This window comes from Pipra filicauda, unplaced genomic scaffold (assembly GCF_003945595.2).
Source record: "Pipra filicauda isolate LSUMZ 115617 unplaced genomic scaffold, ASM394559v2 scaffold20_size4479445_pilon, whole genome shotgun sequence".
In the NCBI taxonomy this organism is placed as follows: Eukaryota; Metazoa; Chordata; class Aves; order Passeriformes; family Pipridae; genus Pipra; species Pipra filicauda.
This window is the reverse complement of record NW_024104321.1, coordinates 1,183,772-1,211,669: the sequence shown is the minus strand read 5'-3', so window position 1 is coordinate 1,211,669 and position 27,898 is coordinate 1,183,772. Positions and strand designations below refer to the sequence as shown.

At 40.8% G+C, this 27,898-nt stretch overlaps 1 protein-coding gene across 1 annotated transcript in view; it reads left to right on the top strand.

Moving 5' to 3' along the window:
- Positions 1 to 27,898, top strand: part of NECAB1 (N-terminal EF-hand calcium binding protein 1) — a 108,354-nt gene that overhangs the window by 43,081 nt on the left and 37,375 nt on the right. The window contains exons 2-3 of the mRNA XM_027737352.2: positions 9,488 to 9,512; positions 20,551 to 20,659. Coding sequence (XP_027593153.2) covers positions 9,488 to 9,512; positions 20,551 to 20,659 — 134 coding nt within the window. The remainder of the gene's footprint in view (positions 1 to 9,487; positions 9,513 to 20,550; positions 20,660 to 27,898) is intronic.

Genomic DNA, 27,898 nt, shown 5'->3' with positions numbered 1-27,898 from the left:
ATCGAGGCCATGCTGATGAGAACACAGCTGCGTTGGGCAGGTCATGTCTCCAGGATGAAGGACCACCGCCTTCCTAAGATCTTGCTTTACGGTGAACTTGCCACTGGCTGCCGCATGAGAGGAGCCCCGAAGAAAAGATACAAGGACTCCCTGAAACAACACCTTTAGCCTAATATTGAACACGGTAACAGCCAGGGAGCAAACAGAGTGCTTGGCACTGAATGCTCTGGCAATATAGACTTGCCAGAGATCTTTTTAAAATAAGATGGTGCCATATCTGCTTTTTCTCCAAGAATTCAGTCCCCCTCCAAAGAGAGTCTCTTCTATAGCTGTAGCAGTATGATCAAAACATCAGTCAAAAAGATCTTGAAGACCCCTTCCTTTCCTGTTCCACTAGGTTGTGAGCGTTGCCCAACTCAGAGAGAGGGGTTTGCCAGCAGATTCTGATCTGTCAGCGTGGCTGCAAGTGTTGAAATTATTGAACTGGAATAAGCCAGGTGGTCATTTCTGACAGCAGAATTTCAACAACTGCCAGAAGTTTTCAAAATGAAAAGTAAAGAAAAGAGCTGGCATCATCACATCAGGAACTACTTCATGGGAGATGTGTACCTTTTAAGCAGCCTGGGAAGGGTAGATAGAAAATTCTTCATTTCACAAAACCATTGGAATAATACAATTTTTCTTTTTAAAAACTAAAATTTTCTCAAATCCAGCTGTAGAAATGAGTTTGAGATACTCTTCTCAGATCCATGATCTTGTTACTGGATTCATGTAACTAAACCCCAGTTTCACATGAAGGATGATAGCCTGCAACCAGAAAAATATTTAGGTACCTAAAGAGAGCTTAGGCACTGAAGCTGTGCCAAAGTCCAAAATCATTACTTCATGTCACAGGTCTCAGACACTCTCCCTGGGAATGTTACAAATACAAAGAATAAAAGTACATATTTTTTTACTGTGCTGTGTTGTTTTGCTTCTGACTCTCATATTTTGATCTTTTCTTTTATTCTTTTTCTTAGATCTTTTAAGTAAATATCTGACTTAGCAATCCAGTCACACCACAGGCTTTTTCTCAACATGAGCCTGAGTCTCTGCTGGATTCCCCATTACAGTAATTTTTATTATACTCTTGATTCCAAAATGCTCCCAGAGGGCTGGTCATAACCATAATGTGCATAGGAGAGTTCACAGTGTATTAATTATCATCACACATCTTATGCATTTTACCTGCCCTAAAATGTTGTCCTAAAATCTACCACATTGTCTGTATCTACGTAAAGGAGTGTGTTAAAAAATGTGGGTTACCTCTTACAAGAAACAATTGATATTCCATGTACAGTGATGTGCATATAGTTTACTTAGGCCCTTCTTGTGCACTGCTGTGCATTACTGACCCAGAACTGTTCCATCTTTGCTATGTTTATCTTTATAATGATACTTTTCTATCCCAGGGGTATTATATGTCACATACAGACAGAAAGGGGACTGGTAAAGAGAAACCAAAGTTCATAGCTGAGGGTCTAAAGCCTGCCTTAGATGCCAGGAGATCCCAGGCTTGGACTTTCCCACTGGCTGGGAAGAGTCTGTCAAAGGCACCAAAATATAATTAGGATGCAAATAAACAAAAAGAAAAAAAATAATGTTCCGGTGTGTGGTTTCCTCATGCTGGAACTCTAAACAGCACAGAAACCAGCATCTTCCTGAATTGCCCATGTGAAATTATGGCTTTACTTGCATTTATTTTACTAGTGATTTAGGAAAGAGCTCCAATAAATGCAGACTGCATTCAGGTTCAACTGCTGATGTACATCTCAGTTGTCTACGCTGGCTTGGTGTTGAACTGCCCTTGGCAGTCCAACCTGTGTCTGGGTTTCCTTTCCATCACAGAGTGGGTATGGGACCAGCGGGAAAGTAGAAGGGCAGGAAGGGCATGGGAGCAGACTCAGGCTCAGACTCCCTCCAGGAGGGACCAAGATGAGGGTAAAATGAGCTCCCAGAGATGGGGACTTTGAAGTAATTTTCATTGATGAACTAAATGTAGCCACATACTCCCTGTTATAGGTGGCTGACCTAATGGCTTTCCAGGCATGCAACCACTGCTTTTGGGGTTTAGTACATCTACCCTTGCTATCAATGGCACATGTACCATATGGAGGAGGACTCACTTTTTCATTCTCACAGTCCTAGTCGTAGAAAGCTGGAGTCGTAAAGATACTGGTTCTCACTTGGATCAGATTTGTCCATGTGTAAGACACAAAGTGATGAAAGAGAAATGTAGCCTCCAGATTCCTCTGTTACTGCTTACATTACAAGTCATGGCCACACACATACTAACTCTGAAATTTCTCTATTTTTATTTTATGCCCAAGAAATTTATGAGGGAGCTACTACAGGGACAGCATTTGATTACTCAAACCAGAGGCTGGTTTGGGGTTGGCCTGCAGAGTACCAGACCAGGTGGTGAAACCATGACAAAACAACATGTTTTGAGAGCTGAAGGGAAGTATTGTATTATGCTAACTCAGCTCTTTAGATAGGTATCAGTCAGCTCCTGCAATAAAGAAAAGGACCATGAAGCAGACCCATTCCTTTAGCCAAGGGCAAATAGTACTGTTCTGCTGAAAAGATTATATTTTGACATAAACATTACATAGTGTTTTTCCTGTCATTTAGAGGTCACACACACAGCTAACCGTCATGGAGTGATTTAGTGACTTGATTAGACACTTGGACAGCTTGCACTTCCTTAGAAAAAAGGAAACTTTGCTGTCTATCTATCTCAGCATCGATGTTCCTTGTTGCACAGCCCACTGCACAGTAAATGGAAGGTCGCTCTTGCTGCCAGCTTTCATTTGTTTGTTTTTCCCAGATAAAAGGGCAAAATCATTAAATACTGGCTGACCACTTCATCTCACATGAGTGAAGATGCTGGTCCAGTAAGCTGGTTTCTGAATAAAAGTTTAATGATTTGACACACAGAAAGAAAGAGAGCAGGCCCTTTTAGGTTTTATCCTCAGACACACACGAAACAACTTTTATTTCTTGTAATAGATGATGAGCAGCACAAATCTGTGGCTGCAGAGGTGAGCGTGCAGTGCTGACCTCTGCTGACCTCACCTGGGCATTTCACAAAGCCATCATTCTCCCATTAAGGCAGTACCTGTACTCCCACATCACAGGACACCATATGGATACATTCCTCTCTCCTCTCCCTCACAGCTTCTTGATTAGACAGAGGGAAATCATTGAATGAACAGGGAAGCTGGTAAAATTCAGAGCACTCATCCTGCTTGTGTTGTTAAAATTGAGATATTACTTCAGGTAATTTTGAAATGGTATAAAAAGTATCATCAGTAAGTTACACATATACTCTACTGAAAGATTTGTTTGTTCATTGGAAAACAAACCTGGAAATTAAAGTCTCTAAGAATGATTACTGAAACAGTACTTTCACATTTCTATGCCATGCAAAGATGATTTGCAAATAAGCTTTTTAATAACAGAAATAAAGCTTCCTAATATAATAAAAGTCCTGAGTCATTTTTGCTTCTTATGTTTTAATTTTTGCCCTAAAAATATCAGCATTGTATAATTTTTTCCTTACAATTTTTAAGGAAGATTTCTCTATACAAACAAAATATTCTCAGTGAATGTTAAGGCCAATCAATGGGGAACAATATTGGTTCTTCATCAAAAGCCTTTTTATTCCAAGATAGTAACTAGTCAAAAAAGTTAAATATGTAAATTATTGTTGTGGTTGTTGTAACAGTTAAGAAAAACAAGCCCCTCTATAGTCTAAAGAAGATTTTTCTTATCTCCACTCACCCTCCTGGCTCTTGGTACAACCTTTGGACTTTTTTCTTCTTTTATCTCTCTGGAAAGAAATACATTCCCATACTTCCATTATAAAAGTCAGATTAAATAAAAGCCTTTCACTATTATTAAAAAGCAAAAATAGGTCAAGATGATCTTTCCACCTCTTTTTCAAGCCATCTTTAGGAAGTGATATAAAAATTGCTCACCTTGTAAAATGCCTTGTCTCTCCATCTGGACAGTTCTCTCTCCCCTCTCAGATTTTCCTCTGAAATGTGGAAACGGAGGTGGAAGAAGCAGAAACACCCACACTCAGCAAGTCACGCCAGAGCTTTCAACATGAAGGGGTTTTAAAGTAAAACTTCACTCTAACATTCGTTGTGAAGCATAATATCATATACGGTAATATATAAAACATAGTATCTAATATATGTTATTTTATGGCATCTATACTTGCGATGCCATCTGCTGGTGGTATGTGGTGGGGGAACAAAGTCAAACCCCCCGTTACACTATGCCCATGAAATAACCTCTTGGCACGGGTCTGAAAATATACGTGGGGAACGTCCCTCAGGACTGCTCTCCTTCCCCCTACTCCAGCACCCTCCTCCTCACCTGCCCTCACCCCGCAGAGCCCGCTCCTGCCCCATCTCACAGCTCCCCGCTTTCTCCTCTCCACGAACACCGGCGCTCCAATGTCCCCGCAGCCCCCGATTTTTGGCCAGGCCGCTTTGAGAGGTGTATTACATGCAAGAACCTTCTCATCAAGCCCCAGCGCTTTTACAGAGCGCAGCTAATCGCGGTCTCCGCACGGCAAGCACAGTGTGAAAGCACGGTCACTCCCCACCACCCCTCCGCACCGCCGAGACCTCAGTCTGGGGTCTTGTGGCTCGAGAAAAACCTCCCCAAAAGTGACTGTACTGATGGGGAAAGCAGCCAAAATGATGATGAAAACTGATGATGTGGCCTGACAAAGACAGACTGTAAGAGCCAAGTTTCTTTCATGGAGACAAAGCAAGTCTCCCCACGAACACGCTTTAAAGATGCAACAGGGTGTGTGCGCGGCGGGATGGGACAAACCCTTCCCGCACGGGTAAACAGCACCGACGGCCGCCTCTTCTCCTGCCCCTGCTGGGGAGGTTTCCCACGGGCAGGCGGGGCCGGCGTGCGGCTCTGCCCCCGGCGGAGCCCCATCCCCGGGGCCGGTCCGCCCGCCCCCCGTCCCGGCCCCGCGGGCGCTGCGGGCGGTGCCGGCGGCTGCGGCGGGCGGATGGCGGCGGAGCGGGGAGCGGGGCTGCGCATCTTCCGCGATGTGAGTACGCGGCACTCCTGGCATGAACCTCTACTTCCGCACAGGACAGCTGCCAGCGTTTGGGGTGGGGGGCATATGGTTTGTTCTGGTTTGCCTTTTTTTCTTGTCTTTTTTTTCCTGCCCCCCTCCTTTTCCCACCTTCCCCCCCAATTTCTTTCTTTTATTTTCTTTTTTTTTCTTTTTTCTTTTTTTTTTTCTTTTCTTTTTTTCTGGAGCTGTGGAAAGAGGTGAAAAACAGTGAGACTGTTGGTCCTTCTGCTTCCCTTTCCCCTTCCTTTTCCCCTCTTCCTTTTCCTTTCCCCTTTCGCTTCTGATGGTTGCATGCGCAAGAAGAGCAGGTTAGTGGTTGTGCGTGTTTACGAGAGGTTCTGGGTGAAAACAATCACCTTTCAAAATATGTTGCTTGGAATTTTATTATTTTAATTTGGAAGGGGCTTCTCACTACAGAGTTTCTCACCCTGAAAAAGTTTTTTTCCCACACTTGCAGACTGCCTCCCATCTGTTAGACCCTGATGGATTTGGGGTGCCCAGGGTCAATGCACAGAGAACCCTGAGCCCTTGAGCCCTTTGAGGGCGAGCTCAGCAAGGTGCCCTGCTGTTCATCTGGCCACCCTTAGACCATCACCAAGAGCTCAGCATATCACAGGGTGCAGCTGTTATGTTTTTTTTGTCTTAACTTGCCCAGCACAAAACCTTTCTTTGGGGGAAGTCCTGATAAATGGCAAACTCTCACCTAAAGATCTCCAAGGTATTCCCTGACGTTAATGAGACCTACAAATCTTCAGACCAACTCTACTGCCAACTCTGATCTACCTCAGACCAGCTCCTGTATTGGGGTTACTCCACAATATCAGCTCAAAATTACATACTCTGTATTAAAGGGCCCTTTATCTAGATGTTTTCTCTAATGTGCTGACAATAAGTTCCCTGACCTTTCCCCTGAATTGTTTCAAGCAGCCTTCATCTGCTCATTTCCTATCTCTAACCTCCATGAGAAATCATTTAAATTAGACTCTTTGTTGACTTCTATTATTTCAGTTCAAGTATATAATGAAAATGCAGCTTTTTTGTCTTAGAGATACCATTTGTAAGAGGAACAGGAGAATTACAGGCATACATCACAAAGACAGAAATCTAAGTTGCCAGGAAAGAGTTAAAATACACTGAATGAAACCAACTCCCCAGTTTAACTCAGCACACTGCATTAGGAAACTGCATATGGTCAGAATATCTGATAAACTGAAAACTTATGATTTTACCAAAGTAAAAAAAAATTAAAGTTGTTTAATTTTCAGCAGTTTCTTAAACCAATGTCAGGTTCATATTTATAGGAAAGCAGATGCCTTTCACAGAACTGTGAAGAGGAGGAAGGGGGGGGCTGCTGCTGTGATTCTGCTCCTACATCTGGAGGAAAATTTTAAATTCAAATCAAGTCTCTTGCCTGATTCAAATCAGGGACTGGACCCTAGAGGTCTTTCCTCCTGTAAGACTACACTCATGTAATAGATATTTTAGACATTTGGGGGGGGTGTAGCTGTGTGATTACCCCTCAGTGAAGTAGCCCCATCTGTACAAACACCTTTAAATTAGACCAGGCAGCAAGGGACTGGCTGTAAGACTGCAGAGAAAGGACAAACACTGAGGTCCTGGTCCCATTGGGGCATATAATCACAGAATGGCTTGGGTTGAAAAGGACCTTAAAGATCATCCAGTTCCAACCCTCCTGCCATGGACAGGGACACCTTCCACTAGACTTGATTGTTCAGAGTCCCATCCAGCCTGGCTTTGAACACTTCCAGGGATGGGGCAGCCACCACCTCTCTGGGCAACCTGTTCCAGTGCCTTAGCATCCTCACAGTAAAGAATTTTTACTAATATCTAACCTAAATCTACTCTTTTTCAGATTGAAAACATTTCCCCTTGTCCTGTCACTACATGCTCTTGTAAATAGTCTCTCTCTAGAGAGAGACCTAATGAGAGCAAGACAGGATTTCCAGTGCAACCTCCTCCCTGGTCATGTGTCAAAGTCCCTCTAAAGTGCCCAAAGGATTTTAATATTTCCTTAAGGTTTTATTTTTTTTGTTTGGTTGGTTTTTTTTAAGTTAATTAAACTTAATGCAAATGTTAAATAACAATTATAAAATTAATAAAGACATAAAAATAATTTATTTAAAATCAATTTTTAAAAATTACTTGTGCAGAAGCTTTTGCCACCCTTGACCCATATTTACGGAGCACTTCTATTTGATTGAAACTTCACGGCTACATCTGCCCCAGTCCTGTACATCCATGAGCCAGTGCTCTTGGTCACGGAGAGGTCTTGGGTTGGATTCCCTGGTGTGGGTGTAATGCCCTTGTGGCTCTGCACAGGCCCTTGCTACCCGTGGCACGTGTCGCTGGTCACCTCTTCATGTTGCTTGGGTCCATGCTGCAGGTATTTATCCCCTTGCTGAAGCATGGTGTGCTCCTCCACATCAGACATGCTTGTGCCCATGCCCATAGCTGGCAGCTCTGCCCAGGCACCAGCAAAACTCCAGCCTAACCTGCCAGAAATCTAGGACTGTATTTTACCTGTTAAGAACTGTAGAAAGAGGTTTTATTTTGTTCTAATGGTGCTTTACGTGATCCTTCCTTTGCTCTGCATTTAGTCTTTATTTCTCATTGGGATAAAATTTCCAGTAAAAGATTAAAAACTTAAAACCTTTTAAGAGCCCAATCCTCATACTGAAAATTGAGTGTATGATTTATTTGGATATATAGAGAGGACAAATATCATCTTACTAAGTAAATTTCACACTTTATTTGCTGTAAACTTGGTCCAAAGCAAAGTTCAGTTTAGAGACCAACTGTGAAATCTTGGATGTGGGTAACAACTCTGTTCGTTCCCCACCAACCTCAGCCTACAGAACACAATCACAAAGATGCTTCAATAGAGCTTGGCACTTAGATCCTTGGTTTCACCTCCAGGAGTAGAGAGTTACGGCCTGTGCTGGAGAAGCTGTTTAAATGCTACTAGTGGCTTATCAAACCAAAGAACTTTTTCGTTGCTGTCAGCCCTCAAAAATGTATGTGCTCATTTTGAAACACTTTACTGATATTCATAGCAGCAATAGAAACTATATTTGGAAGATTTGCTTTCTTCCCTTGCCTACACTTGTTACAGCATTGCCCAGACGACTCCCTTTTGTGGTTCAGGCTGAAGTACTGATGGGGATTACGTTCAGAAATGTAGCAGGGTGACAATAGACAGCAGTTGCTCATATCTGAAGTGTCATGTAGTGACCACACCACAGCAAAACCACCTCATCTGAAGAGCAGGGAGCAAAAGAAGCTGGAGGAGACTCCCTCTGTCGATTCCACTCCCCATCCCTGAGTCCTTCTCCAAAGGGTGCACTGATGTGGTGGTGCCTGTGGTGGGACTCCAGCAGGGACAGTTGCAATGCCAGCATGTCACCAGCAGTAAGACAGGGCCCTGCATATAGTCCCAGATGGGTTGGTGCTGTGTCCCTGCTGATGGCAGGGCTGAGCCTGGAAGGCTCTGCCACCTCTCTTTGTGGATTAATTCCCCAGGATCATCTTCTCAGATTCTACATGAGGAGTTACAGAATTTCACCTAAATATTTAAGTAGCTTCTTTCTCAGGTGTCATTTACAGTGGGAAGAAAAGGCAGACCACTGAGAGGGCAAGCTGGGGTCACATACAATTTTGTGGCAGACATGTTGAAGGGAGGGATCTACAGTAAGCACCCTCATGCTGTCCTTGGCTTAATAGCTTATAAACCTCTATGCTTTCCCTCTCCCCTCTCTTCTATATTGGGGTTCTACTTTCTATCAGAGTCCTCAAATTTTCTCCTATACATCTGATGCTGCTGTCTCCACCGCCCAGTCTGATCCCTTCATGCCACCAGACTCCCCTCCTGACTTACCCCTTTGCTTCCTCCACCCCTACAAACCATTAGCCTTTCTCACCATCTCAGATGCTCAGTGCATCCTCCCAGCTATCATACTTTCTCTGCTTCTTTAAACCACTTCTCTCAAAGCTGAATCCAGTATCATTGTAGCCGTATGGTATCAGGTTGTGTACCTAAACATCATCCTTATAATCCATAAACAAACTAGAAATAAAAGTGGTTCTTGTTATGGTCCTTGGTATGTAGTGCACACAACACAGGAGGAGTTAAATAAAGCAATACTCTGGGGGAAGTATGGAGACACACTAAGAACTTTACAATTGTATGCAGCCTTGTGAAAATGTCATGTAAATCTTAAACCATAAAATCTACACTAAATACAGCATTGTTTGTTATTAATGCATTAAAAAAAAAAAAGAAAAAGTGACTTTATTCTTTCTCTCTTTGTTTAGATATTACGAAGAGCAGACAAGAATGGTAAGATTGGTCACACATCTTCCCCCTCCCTTTGGAAAAAAGAATCCATCATTGATTCACCATGTTAAGTCATCCTAACAGGAAAGCCAGCCATCCCTCATTTCATTTTATGTGTTCTACGGGTTCAATACCATGTATTATGTTGTACACTGATCCTCCCTGCAGGTTCTTGAAGGGCTGATCTTGTGCTTTCACATTTTGGTGTGTATGTTTGTTGTACTTTGGGTGCATGTGGGTGTTTTCTTAGTGACACTGACAAAATCTGGTTTGAAATACTTGTTAGTAGCTTCATCTTAGTACTTTTTAAAAACACCATAGGCTATATCCAGGAATCACATTTTTTTCCTACATTTTGCAGTTATGTATTTTTCGACATATCAGTAGGCAAAATAAAGCCTACTAGCTTACATATTTATGGCACAGAAGCCTTGAGTTTTTTATTAATGAGAGAAGCAATGAACCTTAGAGTACCTTTTTCTTATGATTCACTAGTATGGGAAAAGTGTAACCTTAGCTCTAGATTGCATCTTTTAGAGGACAACCTTTAAATGAAAGAATTGAGATAAAGCATATGACCAATTAACCTAACAATGATACATTGAGCATGCTTTTTTTCAAAAACTGTCAATTTATTAATTTTCTTGTCTACAATGGACTTTCTGACCCTATTAACAGGGCACTCAGACCATTTGCATTAAACTGTCACTATCCATTTTATTATGAGCTATTGTAAATTTCACATGTAATACAGTGTGCAAATCAGGTTTATTTTTGAGCATATTAGGCTGCTAAAAGGAAAAAAAAAGCACACACTTCAGTATAACCTTTTATAGAATCATTATTGTTTAACTGTCTGTTTGCAGTCAAGTTCACACTTGATTTAGTCACTTTTTAATTCATTTAGTTACACTTATTTAGTCACTTTTATATTTATTCTGGCTGATATGTAATGAAATTGATTGTGTTCAAAAAGTAAAATATATGTTAAAATATATGTTATTGCACGTGGTATGTTCAATAAAAATATTAAAATTAAGATATAACACCTTTAATTTACATGTTAAAAAATCAGAAGCAGTGTCATTAAAAATGTATGAATTACTCTGAGATTAAAACAGTCCCATATGCAATTCAAAGCAGGGAATTTTATAAAACGTATGTTGTGGTTTAGTGTTAAACTCACAGCTAAGACAGGTTTAACCCTGAGAAGTGATTCCCAGTCAATCCTGAGAACATGGATATTGTGTATATTCAATAAAGAGAAGGCAAATAGATACCATTGAGAAAATCGGAGATAATAACTTAAAAGGGAGAACTATTGACCAGTAAGGGGCTACTGTACAGTTTGATGGTATAACTGAGCCTGTTGAATAACCATTTATTGTTGCTGAGAGGGAAGTCCCACCCCCACAGCCCATCTCTGATTGTTATTCCTGCCCCAGCTCATGTGCAGCAAGTGGCACTTCCTGTGAGACCATGACAGCCTCCTTTAGAGAGCTCAGGAACCACAGAATCCAACAATGTGACAGTGTTTTGGTAATGCTTTCTTTGTTATCTCCCTCAGTCAGCTTGCCAGTGGTTTGCATGGGCAGTGATGGTACACAGTGAGGGCTGGAATGGGGAGGAGAAGAATCTCCTCTTCAGCAGTGCATTTCTAGGTTAGCTACCTGCCAACCACGGCCAAGCTCTGCTGGCATCCCCCCCCAGACCTCCTCATGGTGTTGGAAATAGATGTGTGTGTGTCTGCCCCAAAGACTGATGAGAGTCAGAGTGCACAGTGCAAAGCAGAGGTCATTATTCCCTTGGAGTCAAAAAAAGTCCCTCCAGCTTTGTGTACCTGCCCTGGACTTTGAGCTCATGCTGTCCCAGCCCTGGTGGATCCCCAGCACTTCAGTGGTCAGAACACTTACATTTGGGTTTCCTCCCCGCCCCTCCCCCCAGGATAAGCTCATTACTTATCTCATTACTAATACTTGGCTATGAAAGTAAGGGAAACGGCTCATATGACCCATGACAAACTGTTTCCACAATACAAAACCTTATCAGCCTCAGAGAATTTAGTTGCTGTCATTCCTACCTCTATATGCTGTTACTCAAAAGTACTACAGTGATTTATGTCTATGTTTAATTGAGAAAGTCCTTTAGCAGTCATTCCTGTATGTGAAAGAAGTCATACAAATGTGGTGGCTTCTTTCTTTGCCAGCCCCAGTATGTATATAATTCTGTTACTGTTCTGTTTCTGGAAATATCAGCTGTGCACAGCTTCCATGAGAGACTCAGCTTCATAAACTTATCTATAGTTCTTATTTCATGGCTGAGCAGCTCTGCTCTGTGTGGAGCAGATCTGCACTCCTTCTTAAAACTGAAAGGTCATATGACTTTTTTAGATGGAGGACAAACATAGGGAAGGATTTTTAAGAAATATATGGTTCATAATATTGACAAAAGCAACAGAAAACCCTGAGGGAAAAAAAGCAATTTCATAAAGGTGAAATGTTGCACATTGACCTTTTTGGAAAGGAGAGGTTTCAGGTCTGCCTGTCAACATGAAATTTTGGTCAGGTTTACTTTATAAAACTCCATACGCTCAGAGGAAAGTGTGTGGATGTCACACAGAACTAATTTCAGCTAAAAGGAAAAATCTTCATTTATTTAATTTTTTTGCTGTTTAAAACAAAATCAAATTCATTAAATTCCTCTCAAAAAGTAAGATCTTGTCCCTAGTCTGCAAGGGACGGAGTGAAGAAATATGGAAACTGAAAATGCCAATTTTTTACGTCTCTGGTCTCACAGGCAGCAGTAGTAACCCCACACATATGTGAATGTGGCATCTGTACGTGCTTGTCAGCATGAGGTGTTTTTCTCACCTTTTGATATGCTGAGTTCCCCATTAGCCTTAGAGTGACTTGCAGTCAAGTGAAACAATATCAGTTGCTGGTAAAGGTCACCCAGGGGCCTTTCCTGACCATGCAGCTTTGACATGTTCCCAGTTAGAAGAGCCTCTGCTATAATTCTCTCCTCTTAGCACAGGAATGTAATTTCAAATATAGACTATGTTGCAGAAATCCAATCATGAACAATCTGACTGTCAAAACGGATGGTAAAAACAAAGGTCATAATCTACTGATAATGCAGTGCTTGATCTTGCAAGAGGAACAGTCATCCTTTAGCTGACGGAAGGTGCCTCAACACTGCTGGTTCAACACAGACCGAAGACAAGGAGCACCAGATAAAAAAATAACTGGAGAAAGGGCCCTGCGTTTACCTGCATTATGGTAGGGGTCATTTCCCATCCTCATGGGGAAGAAGACAGTTACTCTTACCTTTTAGCAGTCTTTCTACTTTATCATCTGCAGCTTTTTCTTGCAGGGAGCCTGGCTGCTGCAGACCTGTTCTCTTAGAAAGGTGGAAACAAATTACCCGAAGCCCAATGACTGGCTTACCTAGCAGTGGGCTGCTGAGTGTATGCACCAGAACAAGTCACCTTTTAAGGCATGAATCCCCTCTTCTGTTCTGGAAACATGGCATGCTCTGGCATTCAAGACTCCCCTCAGCACTTTTCAGTGTGGAAACATCCATCCAGTCAAACCTGGAGGGAGGAGGAAGTGACCCCCAGCCATGTTCTCCAGGAGGAGACCCTCTCACCTGTCCCTCTCCTCCACAAATTAGAATTGGTGTTTCATTATTTCCTTGTTCCAAACTTAACAACTCCTGCCCCCAAGCTCAAGCAGGAGGTCAAGCTCCAAGCAGCAGTTCTAAAGAAGGCAACTCAATATGACAGGTTTAGAAAAGTTCGTTTGTATATAGATGCTGTCATTGATTTGCATATACAAGTCAGCTATTATGAAAAAGCACTGAGTATAACCTATGCCTCAAACATCCTCAAAGCTTCTAAGAGAAAGATATTTGAAAACATCACAGGTAATAACTGCTATAGAAGCAGTCACTGTCAAAAAAATTGCAAAGCCTTAACCATAAAGAACACTGCAAACAGTATGCTGCAGGCAGTCAAGAATAACTGCAAACAAACGAGGGAAAATTTTAAAAACTGACTAAACAAAAGGAGATTAAAGTTCCATAGATTGCCAAACCTGAATATCAAACAACCAGCAGACTAGGAACAAAATCTTATTAATGTCAGAACTCGTACATTTATGCCTGCTTTCATTTTTTTCTCTGACACATCAAACAAGCACTCAATGAAAGCTTCCCCCCCCCAAAAAAAAGTTTTTTTATAATGTATTTAAACTAGAATCTGTAAAATAAAAAATACAGCCAGATTTGATTAATCTTTGCTTTCTGTCATGTGTCTTCATTCAGAACCCCTGATGTCCACGACACAGAGCAGGGACATAAGACTTTTAAATGTACAATTCTCAAACTGTATAAAATATCATGATAATACACCTGTATCAAAATTGCTGCTGATTGCAATGATCTGGGGATTTCAGCCCAGCTATAAAATCATGCAAATATTAGCCCATCAAAAAAGCATGGGTCATAAATACAGGATTCTTTAAAATCAGTGCAGCAGTAGCATCCTATTCCTTCCACTGGTGTCAGTGACCAAGGGGATTGATTCACAGCTCATACACTCTTGAGTCACCCAACAAGATTTCCACAGAATAAACAAAAAGCCACTGAACTGCACCTGTACGATCATCAAGAGGAAATCTTGCAACACTTACTCTAGGTCAGTTTTGCAGAGATAGAATAGGTGTTTTCATATTCATTATTTATTGACAGTACCATTGCAGAATAAACACTGACTTTTCAGGTGAGTTTTCTACCAGCTGCATCTGCTCATGCACCTCTAGGTGAGCTCTGGCAGGATGACAACTGTCTCACTACAGCAGTCCTCAGACCATGACTTCTCAGTGGCTCTAGCTTTTTTACCAGAGTGATAGTTTATGCCATCCCAGAGAACTGAGGCAATATGCCTTTGAGAGGCAGGGAAAGCAGGGAAGGGGATCTCTTAAATCTACCCTAAAGTGAACTGTCCGAGTTGGCCTGGAGGCTCTCTGAAGTTTGCCACTTAGTGGGTTAAACGTTTTTTCAAGAAAAATGTTATAGTTACACCAAAGCAAGGAATGCCAAGTCCCTGATTTCAGCATTTTTTTCCTAGGCCAGTATCTCCTAATCTGGGGCTATAACATCCTGACATCTCATGAGGTCTTCAGCCAGCCCATGGGCTGCCCCCAGCAGTGCTACTCGATGGCTGCTGCAGCAGCACATGGACTCTTCCCTCCATACAGACCTGCCAAATAGGTCACAGCATGACAGAGTGACTCATCTCTTGTGTGCCCTTCCTTGAGAAAAACAACAGTATGCAAGAATCCCTTGAGGAAGCTCTATGCACCATGGTTCCCAGAAAGGCCAGGTTTGAGTGGTGCAAAGTGGCCATGTTTGAGCCACACATTTACTGGATGACTTTATAGAACTCATATTCTGAACAGGAGCCAGAGGACAGAAATTCTCTGAACTGCAGCATCCCAGATTTAAGTTCCCAAATTACTCAATCAATACTGGTAAAATGGATTAGTGAGGCAAAGCCCTTGCAGCACATCCTCTATGAACTCTCAGCACACTGCTGTTTGGTTCCTGACCATCTGGATCCACTGCAGACATCACCCTGGCTCCTGTTTCAGAGCCCAGGCTCTCTTGGGGGTGAGATTCCCCATCTGACCTTCCTGAGTCCTTCAAGCGTTGCAGGGCTGGACTCTGTGCTCCAAATTCCAGAAATTATTACTATAGAGACAACCTAAATTCTCTCCCTGTTAGCCTAGTCCCCTTGGAATCACTTGGTTGCATGTGCTAAGCTTTTCCAGCATGACAGCTGGAATAATGGCTCAACCTTATTTCTGATTCTATCAACATACAATACAGATCAGAGTCAATGAAAGCTAAGTGCATTTGCCCAGACTCTTTAAAGCTTCAGCCTATGTCTGCACTTCTTCTGATGCCACCCCTTATGACTGGAACCTAGTGGATATTATTAGCATACTCACTTTGGCACACTGAAACTTGTTATTTTGGCAGCTCATTCTTGATCTGATTCCAGCCTATGTGCCATATGCCAGTAAATTGGGTGGTTTTCCTATTTTTGCATGTGGTTTGTCTATGTCTGCTGTCATGTGTCCCCCCCACTACCTTGATCTCTGTGCATATGGTAATATCTTAGAGCACTTAAGTGCTCTGATCCAAATCTTTTACAGCAGTGTCGACTGTCAGTTCCCTCCAAAAAGACAAGTCCCACAGCAGGTCCCCAGGAGCAGGTGAGCTGGGAGGGGGATCCATTTCCTAGTCCTTTTTTACCTTCCTGGTTAATAAATACTTTCTGCCACAGAGGATTTTTCTATTTATTTGTTTCACTTGTTGTTATCTCTTCTTCCTTTGCTAATTTTTGGTCTACAAGGGCAGAGATCTGTGTTCATAGAGCCCAGACCCTAAAAAACCTGACTACCCTGGCAGTGTGCATGTTGCCAGCCTGCAGACAGGCTGGGAACCATCTGGTTGGGCAGGGCAGTGCTGTGGGTTCTACTTTCCAAATTCCTGCATGAACCCCAGGATGAGCTTTAACCTAGTGTGGCTTTCCCCTCTGATTGCCATAAACTCTTCCATGTGGCTCTTCCAGTTGCCATAAGCCCTAGGATTGCCATTCAGCCACACAAGCTCCATCTGATGCAGCTCCTGATATGAAGACTGGTTTGGTGTTCATTGTTTGCTTGATATCTTTTGACTCACTTTGACTCCAAGAGAGAGTATGTGTGTGGCTTTCCTCCATCAGATATGCTATTCTCTCTTAAGTCTTAAGTTATCCAATGTGTGTCCTGGAGATTACTAGTGTTTATGCAGCAGACTGGCTGGGGGGTATCATTTGGGCCTATTTTATAAAAAAAAATCTCTTTAATAGAGAGGTGAATTTTACTGAAATAAATGTAAGAATGTAATCATAACCTGAAGGAAGGCTCCTCTAAACCACTGTGTAACTATATTTCTAAATTTGCAAGTGCTTCATGGGGAGATTAATTTTATTATTTATATTTTTGTTTGCCAAATGGGAGCATTCTGGCTTCAAGGAGGATGGGTGACTGTGCTTGTTTTTGAAGAAACACTGCTTTTGAAAGATGTCAGAGAAGATAGACAAAAGCAAGCAAGTCTTGCAAAACTGCTTCTTTGAGACATTGCAAGGCAAATACTGCTGAAGGTTTATTACTCTGAGCGATGTGTAGCTTCGGAGAAGTTTACCTTTCTGAGTCATCCTTCCCCTGTCACTTTGCCAGTGGAAAGGATTTAAGCATCTATAAAAGAAGTTTCTGCTCAACTGCTCTTAAGCACTTAAACCAAACAGCATTTATCTGGTGCTCTGGGAGCAGTGAGGTGTGCCCAGAGAGGTGGTGCTGAGGACATGTAATACAGACTTTAAAGTAAAAGCTATTCTTGACACTTAAGGGAAAAAAAGGAAAAAACAATGAACAGGCTAGGCAAATGCATCTTCAATTTAACAGCACAAGGAGCACTTTTTAGGCTTTGGGTCCGAGCTTCATCTGAGCACTGAGGGAGCACAGGTGGCCTGGGCCACCGGTGGCTGATTCCCCAGCTGCACTAACAAAACAGTTACACTCATAAAATAACAGAAAAATGCCCTGAGTAGTCAGAGGTTTTTTTAGTTAATGTAACTCTATGAAGTCTGTAAGTACCAAATAGGTGCTCAAATCTCCTTGTGTTTTGCCAACAACAAGCTCAGTGATGTGTCAGTCAATGTCAATAACATTCTGAATGTTATTGAGAATAACTAGCAATGAAGCAAAAGGCAATGTCTGCTCTTGGATGATAAAATTTAAAGAAAATAGCTACAGTGCCCAACCTGGCTGTTGTTGGATCAATGATTTTCTGGAGTGAGGTAAAGCCAATGATCCTAAAGGACAGAAATAAACAGACATGTTTCAGGCTTTGTGTCATATCCAGGCTTTTCAGTGGGTAAACTCATAATATGTTTATCTCAGAAAAGTTGCCAAGTGACTAGTTTCTTAAGTACATGTATAACTTGCATAAAAATCACCCTTCCCAGCAAAGGATAAAGCTGCAGAGGCAATTTGATTAAGCAATTAACTGTATCTATATGAGCCAAAAGAAGCATAGCTTCTTTCAACAAACTCAGTATTTGATATTCCTTCCCTGTAACCAGTGCCAAATGGCAAATGTATTGAGATTCTCAGTCAGGTAATCATGGCAGTTTTCTGCCATCTTGGTTTTTAGCTCTTCTAGATCTTGACATTTTATTTGATCATAATGATAATCTCCAACTACAGTCTGTCTTTTCATATTAAACATTTCAAAATGGTTTTGTTGAGGAAGATATGTAATTTGTACAATTTTGAAACCTCTTGAAGATTACATATCTGAAGCCATATATTCAAATCAAAAAAATTATGAAATAAGAGTAAGTAAAAGATGGAGGAAACTCCTCAGTTGTACTCTTTAAATATGCCTGCTGTAGTACAGTATGTATTTACGGGATTTAGATACTGCTTTTGGAATAGATTCTTAGCCATTATAAAATTAGGCCAAAATACATTGTGGATTAGTCTGGTGCTTAGGACATCTTAGTCTTATCCTATACAGTTGTTTAGTGCTCTGTGAGGGATTCAATATGTTACTGAAGGAAGAGAAAGAAACATGTGAACCTAAATTTAGTGCTACCCAAATCACAGTTATGAAGTGTTAGGTTATAAAAACATTCTTTATGCTTCATGCAAAAGCTCAATCAGTTTAGATAAATGATTATTTAACTACAGTTTAATCTTTCAAACTTCTTCTAAATAATAGCAAAAGGTGAATCTTTCTTTGGCTTTTCTTTGCTGATTATCTCTCTTTCATTTAAAACTCACTACACTAGGCAATGAGGAACAAATTGCCTTAACTGTTTTAATTAAATGGTATGGATTTGCCACATCCTGACCCATTCACTTCTTCTGAAGTCATGTCTGTAAAACAAACAAAAGAGGGAAGTTGTTCTTCACGACAGAAGTAAATGTCACCTGTAACTGAGGGATCTCTGATGAAAGCTCGTGGACTTCTGCAGGGTCAGCTTTCTGTTTACAAACATCTTTTATTATTTAACATCCTGCTGACAAGCATTGGCTGATTTCTCACATCACCTTCTATACAATGTCCTTCAAAGCCTCATCCAGGTTGTAGATCATTTCAGCATGCAGAATTATCTTACTTATCTTCCTTTGACTGATTCCTTCTCTTTAGCCTTGAATCATGTCCTTGGGAAAAAATTAGTTGTGTTGGCTGTCATATGCTGTTTAAATATTCACTATGATATGATTTGAGTCCAGAATTAATAAAGTTTAATGCTCCTTACTCCCAGAGTCCTCCTTTCCAAAACAGAGAGTAGCCTAAAGTCTGACACTTCTACCGCTGCAGCCATGGCCACGTTGTGAGTTGTACAGGCTAACTGTCCAAATTGCAATACCTTTTATACATTTCTGGCCTCATTAATAAACTAATTAAAAATATATTAAAAAGTATGGAAAATCTGAGGTACAGAAACACCTCTGGGAATTACCACATATGTATAATTGAGGTGAGATACAAGTATGATCCCTTTTTTCAATGAAATTATATAGCAAAGAGTGATGGTTGTGCTTAATCTGACGAAGGAGGGTAGAGCCTCAATCTGAAGTGGTAACATCATGAAAATACCAGATGAATTAATCTGCTTAACATACCTCATCAAGGATTTTGTCTCATGTTGTCAAGGACTTGCTATAAGTTAAAGCTTATAACTTGTTATAGGTAAAGCTAACTTAAGAAACAGATGAAACAAACTGCATTAAATAATGTATAGCTATTACAAGAACATTTCCCTCTTGAACTAATGTAAACCACATTACTGTTCTCATAAATGTTATCAGATGGTACCTCCCCTCCCTCTGTGTCCCATTAGTCCTGCAGACACTACCTAACTACATCATGGTATTGATAATAATTAGCACCCATGGGGTGATAATTGGGTTTGTCCCAAATAAATGAGAGTAACAGTTATTTATAAAATAAACTTTTCCATAATTGGACTTCCCTGAATAGTAAATGGCCAATTCAACTTCCATATGAAAATTGATCTGAGCATTTTGACTGACCTCTGATATATGTCCAAACCACTTTTCTCATTCCTGTATTTTGGTGTAATCTTCAGATGAATTATGCTGGTAAATAGAAATGTTTTCTCTTCTCTGCTGACCAAGAAAATTAGCTTAAATTCTTTCCAGGAAAGAGGACACAAGGCTGGTTTCCTATTCCATGAAAGTCAAACTTTTTGTTTAATTTATTTGTTAATTACACACCAAGCATGGAACTTTTTTGAAAGATGTATTTTATGAAGAAGGACAAGTGTTGCAAGCCAGTGCAGTGTATTGACTAGTGTTTATAGCTAGAGAGGAGAGCCAGGTCAGATACCTGCTGCTATTTAATTGTGTACTTGAGTCTCAGTCTCCCCTTTGGAAAGCAGGGAGCAGAGGAAAGAAAGAGGAGGAATAGGAAAAAGCAATAGATAGCTCTAGATAGCTGAAGGAATTTTCATTGAAATAGCACATTCCTTCAACAATTGCTTGCTTTTGTATTTCCCTGGATTTTCTCTGCCCCACTCTGTCTCAGGAGGTTGCCGATCTTCCATGCAGAGGGCAGGGAGTAAGTAGGGGAAGGATGGGGCAGGATGGGGAGAAGCCACAGTGAATGGCATCAGGGCAAAAACAGGACTGTATTGATGTGTTTGCCAATAGAAATTTAACAAAACCAAAGTATCTTTTCATAAAAGATAAGAAGGAGGAAGAATAACTGAGTTACCAAGCAGAGAACTCTGATACAACAGATGATACATTTAGCATCATGTTCTTTATTAAATATATAAAGCTTCTGCATTTAAGCTGGAGACCTAGAAGGTTTTAATACTTTCCTCTCCTACTGCATGAAGTAAACAAGCAAAATTATGAATGAAATTAAGGCAATTTTCGTTTCTTCACTGTTCCAGATGATGGAAAACTGTCCTTTGACGAATTCAAAGCTTACTTTGCTGATGGAGTTCTGAGTGGAGAAGAACTGCATGAACTTTTTCACACCATTGATACACACAATACTGAGTAAGTGCCCCCTTCTTACAGTTCCAGTGCCACTCTTTGTACCTGAGAATGGAAAAAAGACATCAGGCTGATTTTAGGAAACAAATCTAAGCAGAAAGCTGCTTGAGGGAAGCTAGGCCGTGTCATATGGCTGTACAAGTGAAGTGTTTTGAAACCTTGTTAATATACTTGCATATGTGTTCCAATAAATGTTATTTGGGTAGCTGAGAACACAGGGTGGAAATTGAATGCCTTCTCTATTCCCCACTCATGGAAAGAAAAGGAGCTCTGGCCTCCTTCAGGCATAAATATGGATGCCTCCATTCTTGCTCCTACTGATTCATTACATGAGATGAATACTTGGAGCAGATGTTGAGAAGGGAGTAAAATAAATGAAGCAATCATATACAGTAAAGAGCTAAAAAAGCCATCCTGTCTGGTGGCATGGTGTTGGTGCTTTCCCTTGGGCTGTTTGGACATCCCTTTTATGGCTGGGTTAAACAAGGCCACTGGGAAATTAACTGACAGGAATTTCATAAAGTTCAACAAGGAGAAGAGCAGTTCTGTTCCTGGGGAGGAATAACTCCATGCTTTTGTGGAAAATGGAATCAAATTAAATGTAGTTTCATAGTAGAATTCACAAGATTTTAGAGATTGTGCCAACATAATGTCCTGAAGTAAGCAGAAGAAATGCTACTCAATCTGTTGGACTTCTGGGGAATGAAAAACACTATAGGCTTTATAAAGTGATTAAAGGATGGGGTGAAGGAGACAGGGAGGTGGTGGAGTCACCACCTGTGAAGGTATCTGGGGGATTTGGCAGTGCTGGGTTAACAACTGGACTCAATGGTCTTAGAGGTCTTTTCTAACCTTAACAATTATATGATTCTATAGTTCTGTGCACCAGTATATGCTGGGGGCCACCCAGCTGGAAAGCAGCTTAGCAGAAAAGGACATTGGGTGAACGTCAGTTTGAGCATCAGCTAACAATGTGTCTCTGTGGTCAAGAAGGCCAATGGTATGAATAACCCAGAGTCAAAAACTCACTTCAGAGCCAGACTCATTGATACAGCTTTGGACTTCCTCATATGTACCACATATCTGCAGAAGTGGTTTTCTTTCAGTGTAATTCCATTTATCTGCATTTATCAGGAAGCATCCTGATAAGGGCAGAAATCCTGGAGAACTAAGTAAGATTTCTAAGAAAAAAAGAGATGTTCTAGATCTATTCTTTCTTTCTTTTTTATTTGTAAAGCTTTTTTAATTCTTAAAATATTTTAATTTTTATTATTGTTTTTACCATTTTCTCTTTAACAGAAAATATACAGATCTGAAAAATATGTAGAAAAGTGAGAATTGCATTATGTTTTCCTCCTGGTAGACAGGCACACCTGAAGAATAGATACAACTGTTGAATGCTAGAGTTATTAGCTGAGAATAGGTAACAAAACTGTCACAGCAGCCATCTGAGAAATCATTCTCACTGTCCAGGAAAAGCCTGGCAAAAAGCTAGGCACAAAAGTCACAGAATATGTACTGTGAAGGGTCATATTTTCATGTATTTCAGGGAATCGAACAGGTGGAAGACTTAGGCAACCTACTAAATTACCTTTTCCAACCAGAAGGAGTGCTTTCTATTGATGGGTTAACTTATGTTACAGAGTACAACCTAGATTTAGGTAAGAAAACATAGTTGAAGCTTAGATTTAAAGCAACAACAAGAAGCTTTTTGAGTATGTTTTTTCATGAAGTCTTTAACTGATAAAAGGCTTTAGCTGACTTTGCAGCTGAAAAGTATTTTACAAGGCTTGATCTTTCTCTCTAACAGAACCAAATACATTTTAAAGGCATTCTCTTAGGCCCTTTGAAAGCTTTTGAGAATCCTGGCAGGCAGACAGCAAGATATCAAATGGATATAGTGAAGAGAGACAACTTGGACAGTATAATATAATTTTCTTGTAAGTATAGCTTTCCAGCAAAACTCACATGAAGCAGATATAATAAGGAGCAAAAACTTTACTCACTGCCATTTCCTGAAAAGGGCAGGTTACATAAAATGTCTCAAACTAACAATCTGGCTAAGAAAAGTAGCAAAATGTTCAGTGAACCTTGGGAAGTGTTGTAATGTAAGTGTTAGGAGAATCATGTACATATCAACAATCCCAAAACCATCTGTTTTGTGATGTTTTCTCTCGCAAATTATCCAAGGGAATTAAATGAAAATCCAGGTTTGTGCCTGAAAGTCCCAAGTAGTTTATGGCTTGTTTTTAGTAGGGGAGGGTAAGGAATTCTACTCAGTTGTGTAGCTAGTAGTAGAAGATTTGTACAGATTATTTTGTCTCTCTTATCCAGTTAAAATACAGACTCTGTCAAAGTCTGGGCAAGTCATTTATCTTCTCTCTATTTTACTTCACTATTTACAACATGCAGACTGTAGTTCCCTATCCCAGAAATATTTTGTTAGCATTGAGATTATGCAGTGATTCACACCATACACAAATGCCTGGGACAGATGGCTAGGGAAGCGTGTCATGATCCCTTAGTTCATTTCTTGGAGCATCTTAAGATTTCATACCCAGCGTTTCACAAGTGCAGACTTTGGGGGGTTTCCACCTGCATTAAATCTTTTAACTCTGCCAACATTCAAAACCTCACTGTCTGTGTGCATGGGTTTTTGTACTTCAAAGCCTAAAGATAAAAAAGGAGATGTGGCCTCGGGGTGATAACCATGGACCACAAGCTCAGGAAATCTCAATTCCCTTCTCAGCTCTGTTGCAACAATCTTTCAATAAAATATTCAAAGTATAAAAGACTTACACTTTTCAGGGGACTAAACTAACCAGGTATTAAAACCTCCTGTTACACAGGCTCTAATGTCAGTCAGATAGGCTGTGGAAGACTGCTAAAATGAGTAATTACCATTTCCAGTATGATAGCACAGCAAATAACAGACGTTTTAACTTCCCAGTAATTCAGATTGTGTCTGCCTGACTGAGATCTCTGCACCTTAGTATTTGGTGCAATCCAGTGTCATCTTCTTACAAAGTAAAAGGTTGGTGTTGCAGTGACCATAATCACCAGGAAAAATACATGAGTAGGATTTAGTTACCACTGCATAAAGTTTCCAAGAGATAGATCCAAGGCCACGGTGTGTTGAGTAGCAGCCAAGCCCCCACAGCATGAGCTAGGCCAACATGAGTGCATAGCTGTGAGCTGGGAAGGGACAAGAGGAAGAGCTTATCTTTGCATTCTGATTTGACATCTATTTGACATGACATCCATGTTATACACCTGTAATGTCTCAGTCTGGAGCTGGTCAGTGCTTGTCCTAGGACTTCAGAAAACCTCAGTGCACTCTACTTCAAAGCTGAGTTGATAATCATGTTGGAGTTCTGTGAATGTGAAGGTACTCTCAGTGTGGTTCATCTCCCCTCTCTTCCCCCACAATCTTAGCTCCAAGCCATATAGTGCTCAGCAAGGCTCTGCAGGAAGCAACAGGAAGGGTGCTGCAAGTGCAAGTGCTGCAAAGGCCCCAGAAGTCTTTCCTGAGGCTGACAAGGAAGGTGACAACACACAGCTCATGGATGACATGAGCTGAAATAATTTCGGAGCTGAAGACCTAATGCTCTGCTGTCTAAGAGCATTCTGGTTATTAAGTGAAAGCAAAACAGCTTTCATGCAAGACAGTGTTGAAGGACAGCTGGACTTCAGAAGAGGCAGTTCTGAAGAAATACAGCTGTTTTCCTTACATGTGTTATTGCCTGAATAATTGTACTGAAAGTAGAGAAAGGTATCAGCAACACAGGTCTTTTTATACATGGAGTGAAGTATGCAGGAAAAGTTTGGAATTAGTGGCTTAAGGGGTGAAGACTTTTAAAGCCCATTTCCATGGTAAATTGGCCTCTGCTTAATTTTAATGTCAACTCTAATGAGCTTGTGTTTCAGCAGAGCAAGAATCCTTGACATGGTTAATGGTTTAGTGAATAAGTTTTAGCAGTCATTGCAAATGTAAACATCCCTTTTTTAACTCTTATCCTTCACCCTTCCTTCTCCCACTCATAACTTTCATGGAAATTGTTTTTTCATAATGGCATCCTCAGGGAAAAGTTGTCAGAAAATAATGAGAATATTTGGCAAAGTTACAAACTAAGAGATATACAGAGGATCTCAAGGGGATTCAGTCTGCAGCACTGCTGGAGAAATAGAGCGATAAATGCTTCACTGATTACTGACTCACAGGAGTCAGTGGGGAATCAGACTTGTTCTTCTCACTTTACTCATTAGTAAAATGAAGTCCTCAGTCAGGACCCTAGTTACAAGATAGGAGGGATGCTTAAACTATTCAGGACCTGGGGCACAGGCACCCTCCCAAAGGTAGGGAGGTCCCATTAAACCTTTGTGTGTAGCACAAGATAAACTATGCACAAGTCAGAGATGAGTTTGGTGAGGACCTGAAAGCCTTGGCCACCTGCAGCACTGATCTTATGCTGGGCGTTTGGGAGAGTCCATCATGCTGCATGTACTGCACGTCAGGATGTGACTTGGCACAATGGAGACACATCTACACTTGCATGTGTATGTGTCAGCAGGGAGTCTGAGGCTCCCTCTTGGTCAATGAAGTCACTGGCACGTAAGATGTGATGCTGTTCACATAGGCTTCAGCTCTGTTGCCCAGTTATTAGGCATTTAAGATGCTTGCACCTGAAAATCAGCCTAACATGGAAAGGATTGACAGGAGAAGCAGCTGGGACATAGGTGGCAAGAGAAATGCTAGAACATTTGAAGGAACACTAGGTGTTCTGGATATGTTATATCTAGTTAATACTCAGTCTCTTGCTAGCTGGTCAGTTAAAACCCTCCAACTCCACTGAATATATTGGGGGTACTTTGGCTGGCAGGGCAGATTGGACACACAGACATCTACATTTAGGACTCAGTCCCAAAGTGAATCCACCTCCCTCCCACCTGTCCAGGTCTTCATTAGCTGAGCCCTAGTTCTTCCCTTGGGTGAAAAGAGAAGTGCTGAGATCATCTGCCCTAGTAGCAAACTCCGAAACTGGATGTCTGAGAGCAAGAAGCTGGTTAGCATTGTCCTTGCAATCGTAGGAACCCATCCGACTGCATTAGCCTGTGGCCCAGTACTGTGCACCTAAACTAAAATGAAATGTATATTTTATGGACAAGAATGCTTCCTTTAACATTCTGGTTGTAAAGATAATAATGACAAAACCTCAGTAATTTAAGTATAGTTTAAGGATACTAATTATCTCTGCCTTAGAAGGCTTTCTTCTCTGTTAGTTGGAAGGCGTATTTTGGTCTCCTGGTATTGCTGATCTTTCACAGTTCAGTACAAGTACACAGAAAAAAAATAATTAACTTCTAACAATTAGGAAAATAAAATATCTATTTAAAAGGATATGAGATACAGGCAGGCTCTTTAATTAGGTGAACTGCAGATGAGTGAAAAGGGGTTTTTTTCTAAAAAGGAATTATTGAATGCAAAAAAAAATGCAAGAGGAATATAATTATTGGCTTTTGACCATTTTTAAAAATGGTTCTTTTACATTAAATTAGGATTTCAGGCACATGGTTCAGCATTGACATCAGGAAGGTATGTTTGCTAATATTTAAGAGTTGTAATTGCAACTATTGGCTTTAACTACCAGATTTTTCAGACAATAGCTACAGAAATCTGTTTGAAAATGAAGCACAGAGACAAAGGCAAGATACTGGTCAGAGTGAGCTGATTATTCATTTTAGTATTTCACAACTGATCAAAAGAAGTTCACTGAGAATGATTTATACAGTCTTGATGCTACTGGGTCCTCTCGTTAGACAGACAAGCTGCAAATAGAATTTTGCTTCAAAATTTTCCATATGGATGATTATTTTTAATGGGAAAATCAGCTTTCTGCAGAAACAAATGAGAATCACTCACACTGAGGAAATCAGATGGTAATGACTATTTTCAGTTGCATTTACCTAAATGGAGCTGACCTAAAGTGTTTCATTTCAGTTCTTCAGAAGATAACATTGGCTTCCCAGCAGTGAGTACATTGCTTAATGGTAGGTGTAGTTTGAAAGCCTAGTCCTAGTCTGGGTTTCCCAGAGAACCACAACATTTTGGCACCTCTATCAAGATGTGTATTTCCAAGGAGTTTAATAAAACAATGTAACATTTTAGTTTGTCAAAAAAATAAATAATTTAATCTCATTTTTTTTAAAAAATCATTTTGAGACAGAACCAGAAATTAAAACATTCTCATGTCCTATGGGGTAAAAACTCTGAAATTTGTTCCCTGTGGCAAAAGAGCCACCATGATGTTGTGTTTGATTCAGGTTTCAGACTCTGCTAAAAAATCATAGCTCTGCAGCCCTTGCACAATGCTCTACAGATTTTGACATACACCTTGAGTTTTAATAGTGTTATTAAGCCTCTTTTAGCAACACAGAGGCTGGTGTAGCTCAGATGATTAAGATGACTTGTCAGCTATGTAGTCATTGGATCCCTATAAATCATTGCTGAATGCAAAGGACTAGAGGATTGTTTTTTCAGATGAGTTCTTAGGAAAAAAAAAATCAAAACTTTATTCTCTCCTGTAGTCCTGCCACAGGAGAACAGTAAGTGATGATTCTGAAGTTATCACTTAGCCTGAAGCTAAGCATAAGCAAACTAGGCAATTATTTAGTGCAGCAGGATGTGGGACATTAAAAGAGCCATGACCCTGCTGCCCATGTCAGAGCCCAGAAAGTCAAGCTCGCTGCTGCCTTTGAGGGTCCAGCAGATGCACAGTCCAGCTGGACCTGGGGTTGAATAGCTGCAGTGTCCTCAGGGCAGAAGGAAGTTTGCCTCCTCAAGGACAGACTCAGGAGCTCTGTCCCACCTCTGTTCCTTCTTCCTCCTCTCCTTCTTCCTTTTCTGTGACAAGAGGCCAACACCTGGGCCTATCACAGCACTGCAACATCCTGGAGGCAGCTTTGCCTCCAGTGGTAAGAAACCTTGAACAAACTTGAATATTCACTGTTGCAAAGCAGCTGTGAGAGAGAAAACCCCTAAATTGGAAGTGCACACATAGGACTCCTTTGTGAAACACACTCTGTAATGTTGGAGCGCTTACCTCTTTTTGCTGACTTAAAGTGGGATGGTATGCAGGCTTTCATGTTGCAAAGAGCTTAGAGCATTTTGGCCAAGATTGTCCATGGATGACTATGCAGTCACCCTTGCATAGTTTAAGTAATATATAATTTCTTTCACTCACA